The 23,587-nt window shown below is 33.3% G+C and overlaps 1 protein-coding gene and 1 pseudogene across 1 annotated transcript in view; one reads left to right on the forward strand and one right to left on the reverse strand.

Annotated features, from left to right (window-relative positions):
* The window catches only part of BTAF1 (B-TFIID TATA-box binding protein associated factor 1), an 88,191-nt gene that overhangs the window by 42,145 nt on the left and 22,459 nt on the right, over window positions 1-23,587 (reverse strand). Inside the window, 10 exon segments of the mRNA XM_039871738.1 lie at window positions 5,416-5,536; window positions 7,979-8,103; window positions 8,928-9,068; window positions 9,767-9,943; window positions 10,041-10,136; window positions 10,765-10,854; window positions 11,957-12,025; window positions 12,299-12,428; window positions 14,643-14,779; window positions 16,907-17,070. Coding sequence (XP_039727672.1) covers window positions 5,416-5,536; window positions 7,979-8,103; window positions 8,928-9,068; window positions 9,767-9,943; window positions 10,041-10,136; window positions 10,765-10,854; window positions 11,957-12,025; window positions 12,299-12,428; window positions 14,643-14,779; window positions 16,907-17,070 — 1,250 coding nt within the window.
* Window positions 4,208-4,326, forward strand: LOC120610191 (uncharacterized; annotated as a pseudogene).

The raw sequence follows: 23,587 nt of genomic DNA on the forward strand, positions 1-23,587 counted from the left end.
TTAGAAACTAAAACCAGAATAGAGATCCTAGTAATTGAGAGGTGAGATTTATTTTTTCACTTTATACTTAACATGACTTCAGATTTACAATGGGAAAACAATTCAACAGACACTTAATTCATTTTGTCGCCTTATAAAATTAACAACTGAAAGTCATCCAGAATTAGATCTGAATCTGAGCTGAGCTGCTTACTGTGAGCTGTGTAGCTACGTAAGCTTGGGAAAGTTTCTTAATTTTTGATCATCAGTTCCCTTATCTGCAAAACAGGAATGGGAGTAGCCATCCCATGTAATGTAATATGCTTACCAGGTACCAGTTCACAATGCCTAACAGTTCATAACATAAAGTAATCCTTCAATAATAGCTTAGATTATTATTACTACAATTAAATATAACTCTTACACCCCAGAATATAAATAAGATTTCCAAATTGTTAGAAAAGAATCCCCAGAAGTGTTAATTATTGTTTTTACAATTTGTACTATCATTTATATTTGTATAGAATTAACAGTTTTAAAGCACTTTCATATACATTATCTTATTTGACCCATATAACTCTGAGAAAGGCTGAGTAGAGATTATCACCAGAAGTGTTAAATAAACTTGACCATGGTCACAAAGTTAACAAATAGTTATAACCTCAAGTTATAAGTGAATTCATGTTTTAAGGGGGCTTAAATTTTTTCCAAGGTTAAAACTCAGACTCTCTGGGTTTAGTTAAGGGATCTTTTCATTAAACCACTGAAGAGGAAAAATAGTGATAGAAAGCAGCTGAGAAAAAAATAAGACAAGTTAAAGTGAGGGGAGGGTAGATTTTATCATCATCACAGTTTTATCATCTCTTGTCCAAATTCCCTGGAACCGAATGTGTTTTGAAATTCAGATAAGAGATCATGGACTTCATTACAAGACAGTTTGCACATAGTTATGAATCAATCAATAATCATCATCAGGCAATGATGTGAAAAGGAATGCAATAACAGATAAAACCATCAGCCATGGTTTACTCTGATAGCAAATAATGTTGTTAGGATCACAAGATTAACAATTACCATCAAGTAGCCCAGGTTACATATATAAATAGACTCCAGGTTATATATTAGAAAATAGTAGGAAAAAAGGTTGATAAGAGCCAAATAACAGAAGACCAAGAAAGACAGGAATTTAAATCTAATATAGTAAGCAATGACAAATTACTAGCCAGTTTGCAAGTAACTGAGGCTATGATCCCCCATATTATTCAGAGACTTAACTCAAATTCTCTTCCCTTTTAGAAATACTATGACTGTGTTAAAACTAAAGATACAAAGCCTGGTTTTAAACCCTAAGGAGCAAACTACCAGGGGAAGGAAGTAATATTTTTAATAAATATACAGAAAGAAGAATGTGGGCAAATTAGAAAACAGGGAATTATGACTTATTCTTAATATTCTGATTATAAAAATTTGAAGCAATAAAACATAATTATAGCAAATACCAATTACAAATTGTGAATTAGTAAATGCTGTTTTATAATACTCTGCTTTTTTTCCTATTTAAAAAATTTCCCCAAATTAACAACAAAAAAAAGGACCTAGGCAGTGGTAGTAAAAAAAAGTCTTCTAAAAGGATTTGGCTTTATACAATAAGTTGAAAAAACAGAAAAGAAAAATCAAACAAAAATAATAAAGGATATATGTGGGGGCCAAAAGTGAAATGTATTGAGAGTAGGTGTAAGTGCTATAGTTATAGTCTTCAGTGGTGAGAATACTGGAAAGCAAGGCTCAGGGCAGTGACAAAGCGCAAAATAATCTATATGCATCAATATCAAGTTTCACTGACAGCATGATTTTCAGTAAAGAGATACTCTGAAGACAGAGGCTTGATAGAAACAAGAAATGTCATTAGTGATACTATTATAGAGAGAGGTATGGGAAGATTAGGGGTTTTTTTTTTTAACCTTATCTCCTGAATCCTCCTAATCTTTCCGCACGTAGTCTAACCTTCAGTGCTGCTTCCTGACACCTCTCATACTGTAGTCTTCCGTTATTTAACTCTTTGCAGAGGTTATTAAACTTACCATGTAAGAGTCTTATCACAATCACACTGTAAAAACTTCCAAAGAACCATGTAGGATTTTTTTTTATTTCCCAAAACACCCTACATAAAATTTCATACAAATTTATTTAACAAATATTGAAGGCCTAGTGTAAGTGGTGGCCAACAGGCCCCAAATCACATACAAAAATAATAGAGTTCTGGTATAAAAAATAATAGAGTGGTCATCAATTCTTTATATATGCAATGGCCAAAACCTTCATTTAAAAGCCAGTAAAGTCAGATGCAAAAGACAAAATAGGAAGCCATGGGTAAGAAAACCAACATCACAGAATGTATAGATGTTTTCACAACCATATAATTTGTCAACAATCATTGAGGGACTGAAAAATATGGAAGGGGATTTGTGATCTTATCTAAACTGTAAAAAATTTAAAACACAAGTGGAGACATCACATTATAAGACTAACAAAAGTGAGAAATTGCAATTGACAGTTGAGAAAAAAAAACTAGCAAAAAGCAACTGAAAAAGGACAGTTCAATCACTGAGAGAAGTGATTCTTGTTATCTCAATTTCCCACATTAAGCACAGTATAAAAATTAATGACCAGTAAATAATACTGTTGACTGATTTATCAAAAATTATTAACTTATGTTTAACATACTTTTAAAAAGATGATCAAGAAAAGTAAATCATTTTAATAGTCAACTATTTTGGTGTCAGAAAAAGTTATGTTCTCATTACTTAGAAAATCCATTTATATAAAATACCTTATTCCTCAATAAGTAAATAATATTGACATTATTAAATAATAAAAACCCACAAAAGTTAAAAAGAGCTTGCACATGGTTTAATCACCTTATAATGAAGAGAAAGGCTTTTAATAACAATGTGGGACTCATAGCCAAAATACACAAATCTTAAAATTAAAGAAGAAAATCCAATTTAAAAATGGGCCAAAGATCCGAACAGCCACTTCACCAAAGAGATACAGATGGCAAATAGGCATAGGAAAGATGCTCAATGTATGTTAGGAAACTGCAAATTAAAACGATGAGGTACTACACACTTGTTAGAAAGGCTAAAATCCACAACCTTGACGATATCAAATGCTGATGAGACTACGAAGCAATAGGAATTCTTTATTCATGGTTAGTGGAAATGCAAAATGGTACAGCCACTTTAGAAGACACTTTCTTATTTTTACCATATGATCTAGCAACTGTGCTCCTTGTTATTTACCCAAGTGCACTGAAGACTTATGCCCACAAAAAAACCTGCACATGAATGTTTACAACTTTATTCATAATTGCCAAAAACAGGAAGCAACCAAGATACCCTTCAATGGGTGAATAAATGAACTGTGGTACAGCCACAATGGAATATTATTATTCAGTGAAAAAAAGAAATGTGCTATCAAGCTACAAAAAGACATAGAGGAACTTTAATTTTGTGTTGCTAAGTGAAAGAAGCCAGTCTGAAAAGGTTACATAATATATGACTCCGACTACATGACATTCTGAAAAGGCAAAACTATGAAACAATAAAAAGACCAGTGGTTGCTAAAGGCTTGGAGGGAGGAAAGAGGCACGCATAGGTGGAGCACAGGCATTTTTTAGGGCAGTGAAACTGTTCTGAATGATATTGTCATGGTGGATACTTATCATTGTACATTTGTCAAAACTCACAGAATCTACAATACAAAGAGTGAACTCCAATGTAAATTATGGACTTTAGTTAATAATAAGGTACCAATATTGGTTCATCAAGTGTAACAGATGTACTAAAGTAATGCAAGATGTTAACTATAGGAGAAACTCTGGGGGGACATATAGGAACTATGTACCTTTTGCTCAATTTTTCTGTAAACCTAAAACTGCTTTTAAGTAAGTCTATTAAAAAAAAAAAAGTGCCTCCTATGTGTTAAGCACTATTCCAAGTGCTAGGAATACACCTAGAGCAAAACATTAAAATATTTCTGCCCTTGTAGTATATTCTTATGTGTTTACATGGTCACCATACCATTTCTACTAGGCCCAGTGCTCTCCTGATCTTTGGATATGTAGCAAGGGTAACCTGGTGGTCAATTTATTTTATAAAATTTATATAAATTTCAAGAAATTTGATAACTTTAAGAAGCCTAGCCAAAGTGAATTTGATACAGTACTGTCTACAGCCATGCCACCCTGAACATGCCCGATCTTGTCTGATCTTGGAAGCTAAGGAGGGTCAGGCCTAGTCAGTACTTGGATGGGAGACAATCTAGGAATACCAGGTGCTGTAGGTGTAAAAAAAATAAAATTAATAATAATAATAATACAGTACTTATAAACATTTAGGCAAAATCCACAAAACTAAAACAAAAATGAAGGGAAAATTCGGAACCATCCATGCCAGTTTTGTCGTAACAGCCCAAGCCTGATCAACTGAAGATTATAAAATAGACCTGAAAGCTTTTCCTCAGAAGATTAGACAAAATCAAAACGGTAATGCGAAATAAAATTTACAGATATTGATTCAAAGAAGTGCAATACATCATGCTGCAGATTAAAGTAAGTCTATGTGGAATATTCCTAATTCACAAAGAAATACATGGTTAGTGAACACAAGAGACATTTATCCATACTATAATTTATTGTCTAAAAAGTTAACCACTGCTTTTTAAAGATCACTGGCTCAGCTGTAGTACCTATAAATAAGAACATGATAGAAGAATGGATTCCCTATGACATTTCCCTAAATTCTAGTATTTTTGTTTGACTTATAAGGTTATTTAAAAAAATAGGAATATGAAACCTTTTATAGACAGAGCAAGGACTCCTCAGCTCATCATCGATTCCATTCACAAACTGGTATTATCTGAATGATTTCTGTAGGCATTTAAATGTGTGACTCCTGAAGTATACTATCCTTGGAAATACCAGGCTCTTAAGATTGAGTAATCATTAAGAGAAGGCAAGTGCCCAGCAATTTCATCATCAGTCTTTAGAAGTACTGCAGAGCTTCAAATTTAGCCTTCTAACCTAGGATGGGTTCTGCCAACCATTCAATTACCAACCACAAAGAGCAAGTAAAGACAGGTTTTTGACAGGAAGAGACTATTCAATCTTTCATTCAACAAATATTTATTTACTGAGCACCTCATATGTGTTAAGCACTATTCCAAGTGCTAGGAATACAACTTAGAGCAAAATATTAAAATATTTCTGCTTCTGAGGTAATTATATTCTTATGTGTTTACATGGTCACCATACCATTTCTAGTAGGCCCAGCATTCTCCTGATCTGATCTCTGGATATGTAGCAAGGGTAACCTGGTCAATTTATTTTATAAAATTTATATAAATTTCAAGATTACTATAGTTATTACTTCTTACCTGGTCCTGTGTTGACAATAACGTAAACAGAGTTTCCAATGCTGCTCTTCGAACTGATGATATAGTGTGATGCAAAAAAGGCCAGACACGTGGAACTAAAACTGTGAGTGACTGCTGAATACTAATAAAGAAGACAAAAGTTAATCTTACTTATTTTTGGTTGAAATTCTGTTGATACATTACCTAAATATCATTTCCTTGTGGACCTAGTATCTTTTTTGATGAATAAATTCTAAAAATAAAATACAATTTTTATATGAACTTCCATTTAACACTCTCATTCAAAACTGTTACTATAGCACCAAAATAGCTAGAGCAAACACGGTCATAAAGAAGAGTATAAATATTAACGTTAGGGTCTTCTGTGGCACTAATGTCATAAATTATCTTTATCAAATTAGAACTTTCCACGATAACTACCCTGATTCTCAGTCTGTTCTTACTCAAGAAAATGGGACATGTGTTTTAGCCTACACAAAATCAAGATTGCTAATCATTACTCCTTTCCCATGGTTAACCCCAATAGGTAACCATTAGAAGCACCTAACTTATATCCCCCTTTGGGGCCATCTCTGCCACAAATCTAATGAGGAAAAGGTGGTAAGGTAATAGCTTTGAAATTTGTTACCATGATTCAGCATAACTAAGTTAAGAAAACTCAAATATCTTCCTTCTTACAGATTAGATTTTAAACAGGGAAGTAAGCAAAGCCACATCTAGGCTAACAACATGGACCACTGGATTCTTGTAAAACCCATGAATGATTTATGAAAGTTACTTGGCATGAGGAAATGATTCATAAGTAGCATTTGAAGTACATACCTCTGTCGAAAAGGCATGAATAAAAAAGAATATGTCAGTGTAATTATTTACCTATTCTTTTGTGGTTCCTCTCAGGAGGCCTATCTTTTTCAAATAGTAATGAAACACTATTTTCATTACTTGAAGGTTTATATAATCATCACTTCTTACATTAATTTATACATTTGGTACACATGCACACTGACAAAAAACAGACTCAAAATATCTAAAAGCATTATAACAAGGTCTTATTAATAGTATAACTGTTCATGTTCCAAATGATATGCTCTATTTCTTCTTATATAAGCTGGAAAGAATCTGCCAAATATCACAATATATGAAGCAAATTTTCTAATAAAGCAATTAAAAAAAATCAAAAACTACATTATTTCCCATTGAATTAACAGAATTTTCACTAGTCTTTCATTTTTACATTATGCAGCTTTCCTGATGCTACTTGGTATTTTTTATTTTTAATCCCAAGTCCTTTATTTAGGGCAAGTGACAACAAACTAAGACCCACAGTCCAAATCCACTCTACTTGGTTTTTTAAACACAGTTTTATTGGAACACAGTCACCTTCATTCCTTTATGTATTGTCTGTGGCTGCTTTTGTGCTGCAATGGCAGAGCTGAGTAGTTTTGACAAGATCATATAATCCACAAAGCCAAAAAATATCATTATCTGCCTTTATAGAAAGTATATGCCAACTTCTAAATTAAGGGTAATTAAAAACTCGCATTTTGCAGCTTGAGAACGGCTTTCATATAGATTAGCTTATGTATTCCATATAGCTTTTATTACTAATGAAAGCACCTGAAAATTAGGAAATATCATATATACACTACCATCTCAATTTTTTCATTTGTTTTTACAAGCACTAACTAAAGTACTACCAGTAAGTCAGTGTAGTATTTGAAACACTATATGTTTTTCATATATCTATGATTTTTGCTGGAAATAGACTCACAGAGCCAAAAATTATTTATAATCATATGAACATTCACTGAACACCCTCACTAGGCTAAGAACAATAATTAATTTTCCCGTCTGTAATTTTTTTTAAAGTTGCACATGAATTTTTTCTTCTGTAACTCCAAGGGTACTGTTAATAGAAACAGTAACATTCAGCAGCCAGTCTAAAAGGCAAGGAACACATTAATTAGCTGAGCTGCATTTCAAATATCAGGATAGGAACGTAGGTGACACTTGAAATTTCCTGATTTATGTTTTTGGCTTTACCCAATCTCTGTCTTTGGACACTATATTACATTATCATGTTCTTCCTTCCTGATGAGTAATCCTTGATAATCCTCTCCTTAAGAACAAGTGTTGAAATGAATATTACAAAGAACAAGTTCACAGGGGAACAAATTTTGGAAAATGTAATGCTGATGTTCAACGATAATTCTATTAAATGTCTCTAAATTAGGCTAAAATTCCATATTCTGTGGGTAGAGGTGAAAATAATATGCAATGATTGTTATTTCTAAAGTCAATTATTATGGGATGAATAAGATGAAGAATTCTATAACTGAAGTAATCCAAGGGTAAAAGAATATGACCTATTTAAGCTCCTGCCTCAAATGTGCTGGTGGCTAGATAGTAAAGAAGAAAAGGCCTTCTGAAAATAGCAGTCTTTGGCATCCCCAACTTAACAGTACTGTTCTGAAAGGTACTAGACTATTGTATTTTTAGGCTTAATAATCTGGAAATTTATGTAAACACTTTTTACTTTATTCCACTAACTAAAAATAATTACCTGCATTGCTGGACCTGAGGATAAGTTAACAGGGATGAAAGAAGAGTCATAATACTATTTGTTGAAGCTGTTAGATCATCCAGTTCCAGAAGAGCATCCCATAATGTATTTATAATGAAGGGTACCTATAAGATCAGTTATTAAGAAAAGTTATTAATTTTACACAAAATATTGATAAGTCATGTCAAATTGTATCCCACGAGTCACTACTGATTCAAAAATACATACAATACCAATTGGACCTTGGACAGTGCCAGTTTTAAGCAAAGTGAAGGAGACAGTATTTGCCTTTAACAGTGCCCTTACCCCTATTTTTAATGACACTCACATCTACTCTGACACTTCTCTTCCTAAACAGACTCATAATGGGGGGTGGGGGTGGAGGAGAATTCAGGAAATAAGATAGCCAGTACTTTATTTTATGTAAGAAACTAACCTCTGATAATAATACAGTAGACACACAAGACATGACTCTCTAGGTAATTTTATTTAAAACAGTACCAATTGTCACAAAAAGACAAATTTCATTTTTAAAATACTGCTTGCAGTACTTCCAATATGTGTGTTCTGGTTTTGATAATATAAAGTCAGACCTTAAAAGAGGTACTTTAAAAAATGAGACCAGATTAAAAACTCAAAAGCCAAAACTCAAATCAAAACAAAGCAAAATCTCCTATGTCTGAAAACCAGGAGTAAAATAAAGAAATGTCTGTGTTCTTCTCAGGGAAGCTCCCTACACATTGTGTACATGAAGGGGAAGGAGATTAATAGACACAATTCATTTTCCTCAAGGACAATGTATAATCGAGGTCACATACATCAGAGGGCTAATCTGTCCTAAGAAAAATGGAGGGTGAAGGAGAAAAAAAGTACTCAGTGTTTTCCTTAATACTCTACTCCAAAAATAAATAAGCTCTAAAGGAAGAAAATGCAAAAACACTACACTAACCTTCTGCGTCTGAAGATACACAAGGCTTTCTACTACGGGTACTAATGATGCTGCAGCAACAGCTCTGACATCATCATCAAGGTCCTGGAGTCCTTCAATTATTTTAGTTAAAACTTTAGGTAATAAAGTATTAATTACATCCTGGAAAACATTAAAATGGATTAATTTGCTGTAGTACAAATATTATGCTTAAAAATTTATTAAATTTAACATGAAAACATAAATTCCAATCTTTATTTAAAAAATAATCACATAGAAAAGAAAAAGGAAAATAACATCAACAGAAGCCTATGTTGCTAATTCTATTTGAAAGACTGCAACAGTATCAAACACTTATTAGTGTGACTTAAAACATCAGAACATGTTCTCAAGGTAAAACTACAAATGCCCTATGTGAACACACACAGATACATGCCTCTGGTACCTTAACTTCTATTTCTCATTCAACCCCACTGACAATGAAAAAGGGTATGAGAGAAAAGGGAAGGGAAAGCCAGTCTCTTCCTGCTTCTCTTTATTCCAATCTACTCTCTTTTCAAGTTCCCCAACAGAGCCAGCCTCCAGAGGCCGTTCCTATGATCATACACAATGGAATCTCAGCTAGAATTGGTCTTGCTATGAAATAGGAACAGATTTCCAAACCTAATAATCTTTTAAGTTGTACTTAAATTCTTATTAGAATCACCTATCTCTATGAAGCTACCTCAAGAAAGCAAATCTTGAAAAACTGGCTTAAGCTGTAACACTAAAAATCTAGGGCCATTTCATATAATTAATGAAAATAAACTAAGAGGGAGAAAAAAACTCTCCCATATATGATTCAAAACTGAAGTGATTACCTGACGAACTGCCAAAGCATATTTTATTCCTAGCAGACCACCATGTCTAACTTCCCATTGTTCTTGTGTAAGTAATTTAAGCAGCACATCCACAGTCTTATGAACTCCTGTTTCATTCATGTGTTTTAACACCACACCTAATGTTTGAGCGCAAGTTTCACGAACTGGTGCCACAACCTACAAATGAGAAAGGAAGAAAACTCATATTTTCAAAAAACTTATTTTGCTTAATTTGAAATATGATTGGGCAAAGCCTCCCTGAAGTGATACTTACCTCATCAGAAACAAAGTCTCCAAATCTGTCTAATGCAAAAACACAAAGGAGTCTAATAACCAAGTCTTCCAACCACTCTTGATGTTGCTGAATCATCTGTTAAACAATCATTTTTTAGTAACAAAGATCACGTTTTGTATTAAGGTAAACATATTAGGTTCTAAATGGAAGACTAAAATATTGCGATGGATTATTTTAGCCATAGGAACAAGAACCAAAATGTATTACAGTCCCAACTGCTATCTTTAATATAATCACATCCTATGATTATTAGATTCAGACATACTATACAAAATCTTTAAAACTCATGAATTCTATTATGTTACTTGCACTCCAAAAAACAATTAAGAAACTACTTAAGGTTGCTCTATTAACAATTATGTCATTTATCTATTATCCAGCCTATTACCAGTGTCTCTAGGCTACACCAATCATATTGTTCACTGAACTCTAAACTATCCTCTTACACATCTTACTCTACTTTCCAATCCTTTATACCTCGTTCATATATTCTTGCTTCTACATATTTTTCTACTCAATTTTTCTGAGTATCTTTCCTCTGAACTCTTAATCTTTTTACTTTTCCCCCTCATAATTACTTTTCCTTATTTTTTCTTATTTACCTCTCATTTCTACTTCATGGCACATGCTCTGTTACTTCCTTGTCTTAGAAAAGAGGCCAGTAACAGAAACCTGGTGATAATTATTGCTTTACTATACTTACCTCTTCTAAAGTGCTATCTCCCATTTTACCACCGCTTTTACCATGGGCTTTAAGGATTTCCCTAAGTCCAGTGCCTGCGCCATGTCGAACCTACAAAGAACCAAGAAGCAAACATCAGAAGTTAAATGCTTAAGAAACTGAGTTTAACTTTTCTTCAATTTGAAAAAAAAAATACTAGACTTTTAAGAAATTCAAACAAACTAAGTAGCACTTTACAAGAATGTCTTTTTCCTCTACTACCCAGGAAAAATCACATATGTGAATTTTACAATTTTGCTTATGCGGAATTTTTTTTTTTAATAAGCTAAGAAAATAGTTATTCTAAAATTCTCCAGAGATAGTATCTATTTGCTGTCCCTCCTCAACACTTTACGTGCATTTAGCATTATCATAACAAAGGAGCATAAAGTATCACGTATTGTTCTTTATAGCTCCAATATTAATATTTTAGAAATATATGCCTCAAAAACTAAGTTCTAAAGCTACCAGTGTTAAGTGTCAAAGAAAGACAATTCAAATAAAATATCTCATGACTAATGCTTTACTGTAGCCCTGTAACCTTCTGCAGTATCATCTGGAAGGGAGGAAACAAGCCACTGACAGGGTGTACCCATTTATTCAAGACCACATGAGTTAAACTTCAATAGCTTTAAATATAAGTATATCAAGGAGCAGAAAGGCTGCTAAAAGGTATTCCGAACCAGTGTTTTTTCAATTACCCAAAGGTCAAGGGAAATGGGACAAAATAGTTTGAGACTACCAACCCTCAATTTCAACCAGAAGAACTTCACTTTCATCTCTTTTACATAATGGGACCTGTTAAAGGCTCTTTGAAGACATATTTTTCAGGCTAAAAAGCTGGTGTGAAAACTACTACTTTTAATTAAAACTGTCTACTTCCAAAGGAAATTTCTACTGTCTGAGAGAGAGATATGCAAGTCTTTTTATTACAGCTAAAAGAATGAAAAGAAATGAACAATTCACTAAAGAAATATCACAAAAAGGTTATGAAAGGTAAAAATCAGTCTTAAGTTTTCTACTTAGAAAGTGAGTAATACGAAGTGTCTTGACCAGTAGTCCCAAGGGACACAGGGTAAGAATAAGGACTGTGAAAAAATAGATTGAGCTTGACATAGTTCCCTTCTTAGCAAAGAAAATAAAGCTGAGAGAAATTATAATGAAGAAATCATACCTCCCAAGAGGGATTAAAAAGGTCATTGCAAAGTTCTTCACAAAAGCTTTCCAAAGGCCATTCATTTGTCTGAATAAGAAAAGTAAAATTACTACTAATTCAAAAGGTCTATTTTCTGCTAATAGTTTAATTAATTTTAAAAAATGTTTTTATTTTTAAGTCTAGTAATAGTCAAGTTTTTAAAAATTTAAATAATTAAAATTTTTCCTAATGAAGTAGATACTTGTAAGATTTTTAATAAAATTTTTCAATTGACAGATTATGAAATATTATCTACTGACACATTAGTATGAAAAAATTACAAACAATTTCAAAGGACACTTCAGGGCATTTCAATTGTACCTCTTCAATTAAAGAAGAACTGTCTGGAATGTTATCAATCAAGACTTTGGAATCATTTGCAGACTGATTAATAACAACATTTGCTATTTTTCGTCTCTTTTCTTCTGGTTCCCCATCGGTGCTATCATTGCTAAAAAATAAAAGTCACCATTTAAAAAATGAATAAGGATAATGTGAACCACAATGAATGTTAAGAGAATCTATTATTTAAACAAATGTTCTGCCATATTCCTCTTATATGGTTTACTTAAAATTTCATGTAGCAAATAACTAAAATTAATCACTTAATTTTTGAGCAAAATATCTTACTACTCTTATTGATGAAAGTAAAATAGATCAATAAATAATTGCTTTCAAATTAGACCTCAAATTTAACAAGTCTTTCTTTTTTTCTTCCTCTCTACAACCAGCTCCTCACCTTTTTAAACTCTCTTAGTCTAACAACCTAAATCTGGCCGAACATAACTCTTTTAGGCTGTTGTACCCTGGAGAAAACTAATACATTGCGTGATACACTATAATTTTAACTAGTTCTTGAAAAACACAGAGATAAGACAATTGAAAAATGTGTCCAGAAAATCTGAGGAAATGCTCTTTTATGACTAAAAAACCAAAAATATTAAAGCTAACCTAATAACAAGATTACAAAGGCGAAGACAAGTAAAACTATTCAGATTAACAGAAACAGCTAGCACAGTTAAGCTACATATATATGTATATATGTATACATATATAGCATTTTCTATAAATATTCCATCTTAATAGTGTAATTATATGGCCAATTATTTTTTTCTATAAGGTGACGAAAGAAATCTGAGCCTCCCTAATCTCACTTGCTATTATTTTACCCTATTTCTCTCTAATCTAGCCACATTGGTCCTCTTTCTTTGAATGTTAGGTATGTTTCTACTTCCAGGCATTTGCCACTATTCACAAAGTTAGTATCCTCACTTCTTTCAGATCTTTACTGAAAAGTCATTTCTGTGACTCCTTCCCTGACCAGCCTATCTAAAATTTCAAACTCTCTACCCAAAAAACATTTCACATGTTCCTTCCTTGCTTGCTCTCTTTTCTTTCTTAATTCTCATTATCAACATGCAATTTACTTATTTATCTTGTTCTTCATCTACTTTTCTCTCTGGAATGTAAGTTCCATGAAGGCAGAAATCTTACCTATTTTATTCACTACTGCATCCTGTAGGCCTAGAACAGTATCTGGCACATAGACGTATTCAGTAAATATTAATGGAATGAATGAATCATAAACTCTGAAAAATAAGGTCTAACATTTCCAATATTCAAATATTTGGGTAAAAATGCTTATATAAATAAAGCCAGTAGTAATACTCACTAGGTTACTAACCGATCCTAATGAGCTATTAACTTAAAAACCCTGCAGTTAATAAGCTCAATAAAGATTTTAGATTTAAAAAAGAAACCACAAATAAAAACTTATACCAAGTAGATGTTTATTATTTATCCCCCTTGTGCCTAGCTTTTAATGACACTGTAAACATTTGCTTTTTAGTTTTATATAAATGAAAAGAACGGCAAAAGGTTCCAACATCTGTAACAAGTTTATTTTCATGGGCTCTCAAGTGCTTATCATTTACTCAAACATTTCTTCAATACCACCACAGATTCTGATACAATAGAGGGGAGTGTGGCCTAAGAATCTTTATCTTAACAAGCCCCTCAAAATGCTTCTGAAGGGAGTTGTTTTGAACCACCCTTTGAGAATGCTGCTCAAAGGGTGCCATATACAGTTATCACTCTTATTAAACTCATTAAGAAAGTGAGGGCTGTGATTTTAACCACAGATTTCTTTCCTACAACAGGATTAGGTAAACAAGCCTGGATTATTAGCTAATATTTGCCTTAGCCTCCAGCCTAGGGAACAGGTAATGTAATACTGTAACAGTTCTCACTTTACTAATACAGTATTCTTAATTTATGGTCTTTAGACCATCATCTGACTTCGCTCTTTACTACTCTTCTATCCACTCATCCTAACCATACTGCCCTTCTGTTCCTTGAGTATTTCATGATTAAAGCATTTATACTTGTTCCCTCTGTCTGGAAAGCATTTCCCTTGGAAAATCTTCAGCCCTCATTTGGAGTTCATAATTGGTAAGGAAAAAATTTCTGCATATGTGGATTCTTCTGGAGAAGTTGCCCTAGTTCTTAGTAATAGTAAATACTCTCTGACAATTGAGAAAGAAAATCCAAATGGTACTCCACAGCCAAAGACAACATCAGGAAAATGTTTTCAGAAATCAAGCAGACAGATTTAAGCTATATAACATTACTATTCTAAATGGATAAGCAAAAAAAAGATTACTACCTCTTCTCATTAGTTTCCACAGCATCCCTGGATCTCTGTTTTGCAAATAACTTCGCCATTCTTTTAGCTTTGTTTTTTTGTCTATTGCTCATTCCTGCTCGAAATTCTGAGTCAATCAATTCAGCTGCCTGGAGAGTCTAAAAGAATAAAAGAATGCTGAGTTTGAACTTTAGAATTTAAAATAAATATCCAAAGTCTCATCATCAGAAGAGGACTACGTCTATAAATTTCACTATTTACAAATGGATCACATTTTTTTTGATGGCTTCAGCTATTCTGTTGTATGGCTGTGCCATAACAGCACTTTCTTCTTCCTTCTTCCCTAGTCTTCCAATTCCCAAGAGATGCTCATGTGTTTGTTAATTTTTCTTGTCACAGACGTGGCACAAATGTATGATTCTAACTCAGAGAAAGGGCTTTGAAGAGTTGAGATTTCAAAATTATCATAATACCAGCCAAAGGTTATGAGACTGAAGACTGTCAATGAAAGCAACTGATAATCACTATCTGCTGAAAAAAAAAATTAAAATTATAGCTAGAAGTAATCGGTCCAGCATCCTATAGTCAAGTTAGCCCATATGCTCCCTTCCTCTTAAGCACTCACTGCCTACTATTTTTGATGTCTTTTCCATTCATGAGAGATGTTATAAAGACTATGAGATAGAAATGCTTTGAGCCCAAGCCTAAAAATCCTTTCTGCCCTTAACTGATTAAGATTCAATTGAAATTTACACTCTACAACCAATTAGGGTCACTGGTGTGAACACCATGCTACAGTCTTGGTCCAGAGACCACTGGTACATACACAAAGCAATGCAGCAGTGATAACCCTACAGCAGCAACTAACCATGGGTTAGCTGTGCCTATGGCAACTCCTCCCAAAAGTCTGTGACAACCAAATTTGGATCTTACAAACCTTAAACTGGTCGATTTCCATCCCATATCCAAGTATTCTGTATATAGCCCATTTTCTCAAATATAACTGACCATTCATTTTCTTACACCATGCCAAATTACCACACTGTGATCATATTATTATATTCTTGTTCTCTTTTATTCTATTTTCTTCTTTATTTTTTATTTACATCTTATGCTTCCTTTTGTACTCCATTTCTTTCTATCCCTTCCTGTCATTATATTTTCTGCCTCTTTACACTCTCCTTTTCCCTCCGATATGTGCAATTTTTTTTTTGCCTACAAAAGTTACTTATCGTCGCACACACTCCAAGCACAAAAAATATAATTTATAAATTCTAACTGTTTAGAGAACAACTAGTATAAAGGCAAACAGATCATTTTCCAGTTAAAGGAAAAGGCCAAGGAAATCAAAAGATAAGGGTTTCATGACTACAAAGCAGCAGTTCTTTACAAGACCCATGGAACCCTAAAAGGATATTGCAGAGGCAAGAGTAAAGAGTACTGAACCCCTGGAAAGGTAATATTTCACTTGTATGTGAATTTTTCTGAGGAGAAAGCCACAGCTTCTACTGGAGCTTAAAAGGAGCCTGGGGCACAAAGAAGGAAGCACATAGGCATCCATTGGGAATTTGAAGAATAGAGGAAAAAGGAGGAATACAGAGCAAAATTATGGTACAGCCATAAAACGAAATAGCATGAAGCTGTCAAAAAATGTGATCAATCTGTATATATTGATATATTAAGCTACACAAAGTAGGAAAAGTAAACATGGCTTAAATGGACACATATATTTTGTGTACACAGAAAATTTCACAAAGGATGCACAAGTAACTCATAAAGGGCTGCCTATGGGGCATGGGGACATGGATGTCCATCAATTATTGAAAAGAAACTTCCTTTACTTCGTATTATATATGCTTTTTTGCATTGTTTAAAATCTACTTTTTATCATGTTTGTTATTCTGTCAAATAAAAGAATGAATCATAGCTTTAAAGATTTCTTGTATTATTGTATCTACAATAGGCCTTCCTAACTCCTCTCGCTCAAACATTTACTTTTTCTCCCTTTTGCTAAAGAACAAAGGAAAGAGCAATCTCTCAATACCCATGACTCCTAAAAGGTCCACCACAGCTTTTATCTAACTGTCCAGTCTCTACAAGGTAGGGTGAACTTCCATCTCTTTAAAATCTGTCACCAGAAGTCCAATTTATAAAGACACTAAATTATGATGTCACTAAGCAGCAATGAGCAGAATTAAGGATAGCATTTTTTTTTTAAATTGCAATTGCATTGCAAAATGAAGCAAGCCCTTTGTATTATGCAATCAAACAAAGGTTTTACCTACAGGTTGTTTGTTTACAAGGGTTGCTGAAGTTGGGGTATAATCCAAATCTTCATCATTGAAGAGTTCTTCAGTACTCATTCCAATAGCTTCTCCCATGTTAAGGCCAAGTTTCTTCTGTAATAGTTTTCGTTGGCGTGCTATCCTCTCTTTAGGATCTACTTCACCTTTAAACAGAAAAGAAATATATTTCCTCCACATGAGTTAAGAAGTTTTCTAATAAAGATCATACTCAAAATACAAAATAATAATAATAATAATAATAATAATAATATTAAAACATCCTTCCTGGCAATAAAACAAATCATACTCAGTTTCTGAATGTGTCATAAACTCTCATTATCTAACCATGAATGGAATAGTGTTCTAGCTGACAAAACGCTCTAGGAGCTTTCATCGAGACTGTCCCATTGCCCTACTGTCAATAATCAAATATATATAAAATGAGATTCATTTCTATGGAAAAAAACAATCTTATTGTATAACTACACCTTTGTAGTCTCTGAAAGATCTAAAAAAGCTAAAAAACCAAAAATCTAGATTTTATTGACAGAAAAAGATCTCAGCAAATACATGCTTATTCCAAGTGTGGCTTTTACGTATTCTGAGATGGCATAGTCCTAACATTCCAAATAACAAAGATAAAAACATAAAAGTAGACAGATTGTGACTGTCCCAAGTCACAATTTACAATACTTCATTGGAAAACAGATGAAAGGTATTATTTAAAACATAAAAACTAAGGCTAAAAATAGCCCCAAGTTGCAAGAGATAGTTCTACACTACTGGAAAAAAAAAATCAACATTTTTTTTTTAACTTGAAAATAAAGTTTTTAAAAAATTTATCATTAGTTTCAAGTATACATTGGTTAGACATTTATGTAGTTTATAAAACAATCCCCCTGATTACTCTTTCTCTCCTCTAGCTCTATACCTAGCCATTATATTAACGCTAACTGCCTTCCCTATGCGGTGCTCCCCATCCTCGTGACCATCTATCAACAGCTAATCTGTACTTCTTTAACCCTTCACCCCTTTCTCCTAGCCTCCCAACTCCACTCCACTCTGGCAATCACCAGATTGTCCTCTATATTCATGAGTGTCTGATTAGTTTTTTCTTTTTGTTCTTTAGATTCCGCATATAAGTGAAATCAAATGGTATTTATCTTTCTATGTCTGACTTATTTCACTCAGCATAATAACCTCTAGGTCCATCCATGTCATTGAGAATACAAAAGTTAATATTTTAAAAACAATAATGATCTGTTTCTAATAATGGCAGAGTAAGTTTTTATTGGACTAACCCTCCACAGATAACTGTAGCCAAAATATATATTTAAAAAAAAACTACCGAAATAACAAATATGAATAATAAAACGGCAGTAACAATGTACCTGTCAGTAATCACTTTAAATGTAAATGTATTAAATGCTCCAATCAAAAGACATAGGGAAACTGAATAGATAAGAAAACAAGACCCATGCATATGCTGTCTATAAGAGACCTACTTCAGATCAAATGACACTCATAGACTGAAAGTAAAGGGACGGAAAAAGATATTTCACACAAATGGAAATGAAAAAAAAAGCCTAGGTAGCAATACTATATCAGATAAAATAGACTTTAAAACAAAGGCTATCAGAGTCAAAAAGGGCATTACATAATGATAAAGGGATTGATAAATCAAGAGGACATAATCCTAGTAAAAATATACACACCCAACATAGGAATATCTACATACATAAAGCAATTAGTGGCTGACATAAAAGGAGAGATTAATAGTAATACACTCATAGTAGGAGACTTTAACACCTCACTGACGCCAATGGACAGATCTTCCAGGCAAAGAATCAACACGGAAACAATGGGCCTAAAAGACACACTAGAACAGATGGATTTAATAGATATTTTCAGAGCATTTTACCCCAAAGCAGTAAAGTATACATTCTTCTCAAGTGCACATGGAACATTTTCAAGGACAGATCACATATTAGGACACAAATCAAGTCTCAATAAATTTAAGAAGACTGAAATCATATCAACTGTTTTCTCTCATCACAACGGTATGAAACTAGATAACAACTACAAGATAAAGACTGGAAAATACACAAACACATAGAGGCTAAATAACATGCTACTAAACAATGAATGAGTTATTAATGAGATCAAGGAAGAAATCAAAAGATACTTAGAGACAAATGAAAATGAAAACACAATGACTCAAAATTTATGGGACACAGTGAAAGCAGTATTAAGAGGGAAATTCATAGCAATACAGGCCTACCTCAAGAAACAAGAAAAAGCTCAAATAAACAATCTAACCTTACAATTAAAAAAACTAGAAAAAGAACAGCAAACAAAGCCCAAAGTGAATAGAAGAAAGGAAATAATAAAGATCAGAGTAGAAATAAACAAAATAGAGTCTAGAAAAACAATATAAAAGATTAAGGAAACCAAGAGCTGGTTCTTTGAAAGGATAAACAAAACTGACAGACCCTTAGCCAGACTCATCAAGGAAAAAAGAGGACTCAAATAAGTAAAATCAGAAATGAAAGAAGAGAAATAACCATGAATGCCACAGAGATACAATGGATCATGAGAAAATACTATGAGCAATTATATGCCAACAAATTGGACAATCTGGAGGAAATGGACACATTCCTAGAAACATACAATCTCTCAAGACTGAATCAAGAAGAAACAGAAATCTGAACTGACCAATTACCACCAATGAAATCTAATCAATAACCAAAAGCCTTCCAAAAAAACAAAAGTCCTGGACCAGATGGCTTCATAGTCGAATTTTACCAAACATTCAAAGAACTAACACCTATTCTTCTCAAACTATTCCAAAAAATTCAAGAAGAGGGAAGGCTCCCTAAATCCTTTTATGAGGCCACTATTATCTTGATTCCAAAACCAGACAGATAGTACAAAAAAAGAAAATGATAGGCCAATATCTCTTATGAACACTGATGCAAAAATCCTTGATAAAATATTAGCAAACCAAATTCAGCAATGCATTAAAAATATCATACACCATTATCAAGCTGGATTTATTCCTGAGATGCAAGGTTGGTATGATATCTGCAAATCAATTAATGTGATACATCACATAACAAATCAAAAGATAAAAACTATATGATCATATCAATAGATGCAGGGAAAGCGTTTGACAAAATCCAGCTTCCATTTATGATAAACTTTCAGCAAAGTGGGAATAGAGGGAACATACCTCAACGTAATAAAGGCCACATATGACAAACCTATAGCTAACACCATACTCAATGGGGAAAGGCTAAAAGCATTTTCCTTAAGATCAGGAACAAGACAAGGATGCTCACTTTCACCACTCCTCTCAACGCTGTATTGGAAGTTTTAGCCACAGCAATAAGACAAGAAAGAGAAATAAAAGGCATCTGAATTGGAAAGGAAAAGTAAATCTCTCATTGTTTGCCAATGACATGATACTATATATAGAGAACCCTAAAGAGTCTACCAAAAAACAGAACTGATCAATGAATTCAGTAAAGTAGCAGGTTACAAAATAAATATTCAGAAGTCAGTGGCATTTTTATACACCAATGATGAACTTTCAGAAAAAGAAATTAAGAAAACAATTGCGCCGAAAACTATAAAATACCTGGGAATCAAAATAACCGAGAAGGTAAAAGATTTGTTTACAGAATATTATGTCATTGAAAAAAGAAACTGAAGAAGATAAAAATAAATGGAAGCATATATCATGTTCATGAGTAGGAAGAATCAACATCGTTAAAATGGCCATACCCAAGCAATCTATAGATTCAATGCAATCCCTATCAAAATACCAATGTCATTTTTCAGAGAGCTAGAACAAATAATCCTAAAATTTATATGGAGCCATAAAAACACCCGAATAGCCACAGCAATCTTGAGAAAGAACAAAGTTGAAGGTATCACACTACCTGATATCAAACTATACTACAAGGTTACAGTAATCAAAACAGCATGGTACTGGCATAAAAACTAACACATTGATCAATGGAACAGAATAAAGAGCCCAGAAATAAATCCACGCCTATACGCTCACTTAATATATGACAAAGGAGGTAAGAATATATAATTGGGTAAAGACAGTCTCTTTAATAAATGGTGTTGGGGAAACTGGACAGATACATGCAAAAAAAAAAAAAAAAAGCTGGACCACCTTCTTACATCATATACAAGAATAGATTCAAAATGGATTAAAGACTTAAATGTAAAACTCGAAACTATAAAACTTCTAGAAGAAAACATAGGCACTGAACTCTCTGATATTACTAACAGGAATTTCTTTTCAGATATATCTCCCTGGGCAAGGGAAACAACAGAAAAAATAAACAAATGGGACTACATCAAACTTAAAAGTTTTTGTACAGCAAAGGAAACCAACAAAACAGAAAGACAACCAACTGGGAGAAGGTATTCGCTAATGATACATCTGATAAGGGGTTAATATCTAAAATATATAAAGAATTTATACAACTCAACAACCAAAAAACAAATAATCCAATTAAAAAATGGGTAGAATATCTGAACAGATACTTCTCCAAAGAGGAAATACATATGGCTAATAGACATATGAAAAGAGGTTCAAGGTCACTAACCATCAGAGAAATGCAAATTAAAACCACAATGAGACATCGCCTCATACTTGTCAGAATGGCTATCATCAATGAATCAAAAAACAAGTGTTGGCAAGGATGCAGAGAAAAGGGAACCCTCGTACATTGTTGGTGGGTTTGCAAATTGGTACAGCCGCTATGGAAAATGGTATGGAAGTTTCTCAAAAAATTAAAAATGGATATATTTTTTGATTCAGCAATTGCACTTCTGGGTACTTGTCCAAAGAAAACCAAAACAATAATTCATAAAGATCTATGCACTCCAATATTCATGGTAGCACAATTTACTACAGCCAAGATATGGAAGCAACCTAAATGCCCATCAACAGATGATTAGATAAAGAAATTATGGTTGATATATACAATGGAATATTACTCAGCCATTAAAAAAAATGAAATCCTATCATTTGCAATGACATAGATGGACCTAGAGGTTATTATGCTAAGTGAAATAAGTCAGATAGAGAAAGATAAATATCATATGATTTCACTTATATGCGGAATCTAAAACAGAAAGAACAAACTAACCAAAAAATGACTTTCAAATATAGTGGACAATTTGGTGATGGACAGAGCAGGGGGTTGGAGGGCTGGGAGAATGGGGTGGAGAGTTAAACAAGTTCAAATTAGTACCCAAGAGATGGTCACAGGGAAGAGGAGCATGCAGAGGGAATGCAGTTAGCATTAATATTATGGCTAGGTAGAGGGCCAGGGGAGGGAAGGAGCAATTGGAGGGATCATTTTATGAACTATATAGATGTCTAACCAATGTTCTGTATACTTGAAACTAATTTAAATTAAAAACAACAACAACAAAAAAAAACTACCTGAAGGCAGTGGAAAGAGAACAAAAGTAGGCATACACTTGGGGGAGTTGCTGTCAATAACTGGAAGGCATGGATGGCACTAGAGGAGTTTCCCAATTTTGCAGCTTTTGAAAGTAGGCCCAGTCCATGGTATGTGGGGTAACTAAAAGTTGCGGTGGGGGGCAGTTTTTTTGGCTTGAAGAACTAAAAGAAAGAGAGTCAGGATTCACTATAGCCACTGGAAGGCAACCAGGGATTTCTAGAAAGTAGAGAGCCAGAAAGAAGGATCAAATTCTGTGTAAACTCAGCCAAGTCGCTGGCTGAATTCTGAACTATGCATGCACGGGGAGACTCCACACAGTCTAACTACAGCTAAAAACTGAACTGAGATTTGAGCTGTTGCCCACTGCAAAGGAGTCTATATTTTGAGTTTTGCCAAATTAAATGCCTGCTGAAACAAACAAGCAAGCAAACAAAAACTAAAAACCAAACCAAAACACTCTTTGGAGGACTATAACTAAATCCAGGCTGCACAGTATTGCATTTATGATGTGAGGGATATAATCCAAAATTAACTGACATACAAAGAATCAAGGAAATGTAACCCATTATCAAAAGAAAAGACTTGATGGAGACCAGCTCTGAGATGACCCAGCTGTTGAAATCAGAAGACAAGATTTTTAAGCAAGTTTAACAATGCTCAATGTAAAGGAAGACACTGACACAATGATGATAAACATAAGGTATCTCAATAAAGAAACAGAAACTACAAAAAAGAACTAAATAGAATCATAAACTTGAAAAGAGTAAATTATATAATGTGCAAAATATGCCAGTAGAGCTCTTTAAAAAAAAAAAAAATCGATCTGGAACTAAATAAAAACAATATCTGAAATTTAAAAATCACGGAATGGGCTTAACAGCTAAATGGAGATAGTAAGATAAAATATAAATGAGCTTATAGATAGAGCAATACAAAATACCCAATCTAAAGAACAGAGAGGGGAAAAAAATTTTAAAGAAACAACCCAAAAATGAAATTGGGAACAATTCTATTTGCAATAGCATCAAAAGCAAAACTTAAAACTAATATTCTGAAAACATCAAAACATTGGTGAAAGAAATTTAAGAAAATATAAATAAATAGAAGAACATTCCATGTTCATGGGTAATATTTAATATTGTTAAGATAGTAATAATTCCCAAATTGATATAGAGATTCAATACAATTC

The sequence above is a fragment of the Pteropus medius genome, unplaced genomic scaffold (assembly GCF_902729225.1).
Source record: "Pteropus medius unplaced genomic scaffold, Ma_sr-lr_union100, whole genome shotgun sequence".
Lineage (NCBI taxonomy): Eukaryota > Metazoa > Chordata > Mammalia > Chiroptera > Pteropodidae > Pteropus > Pteropus medius.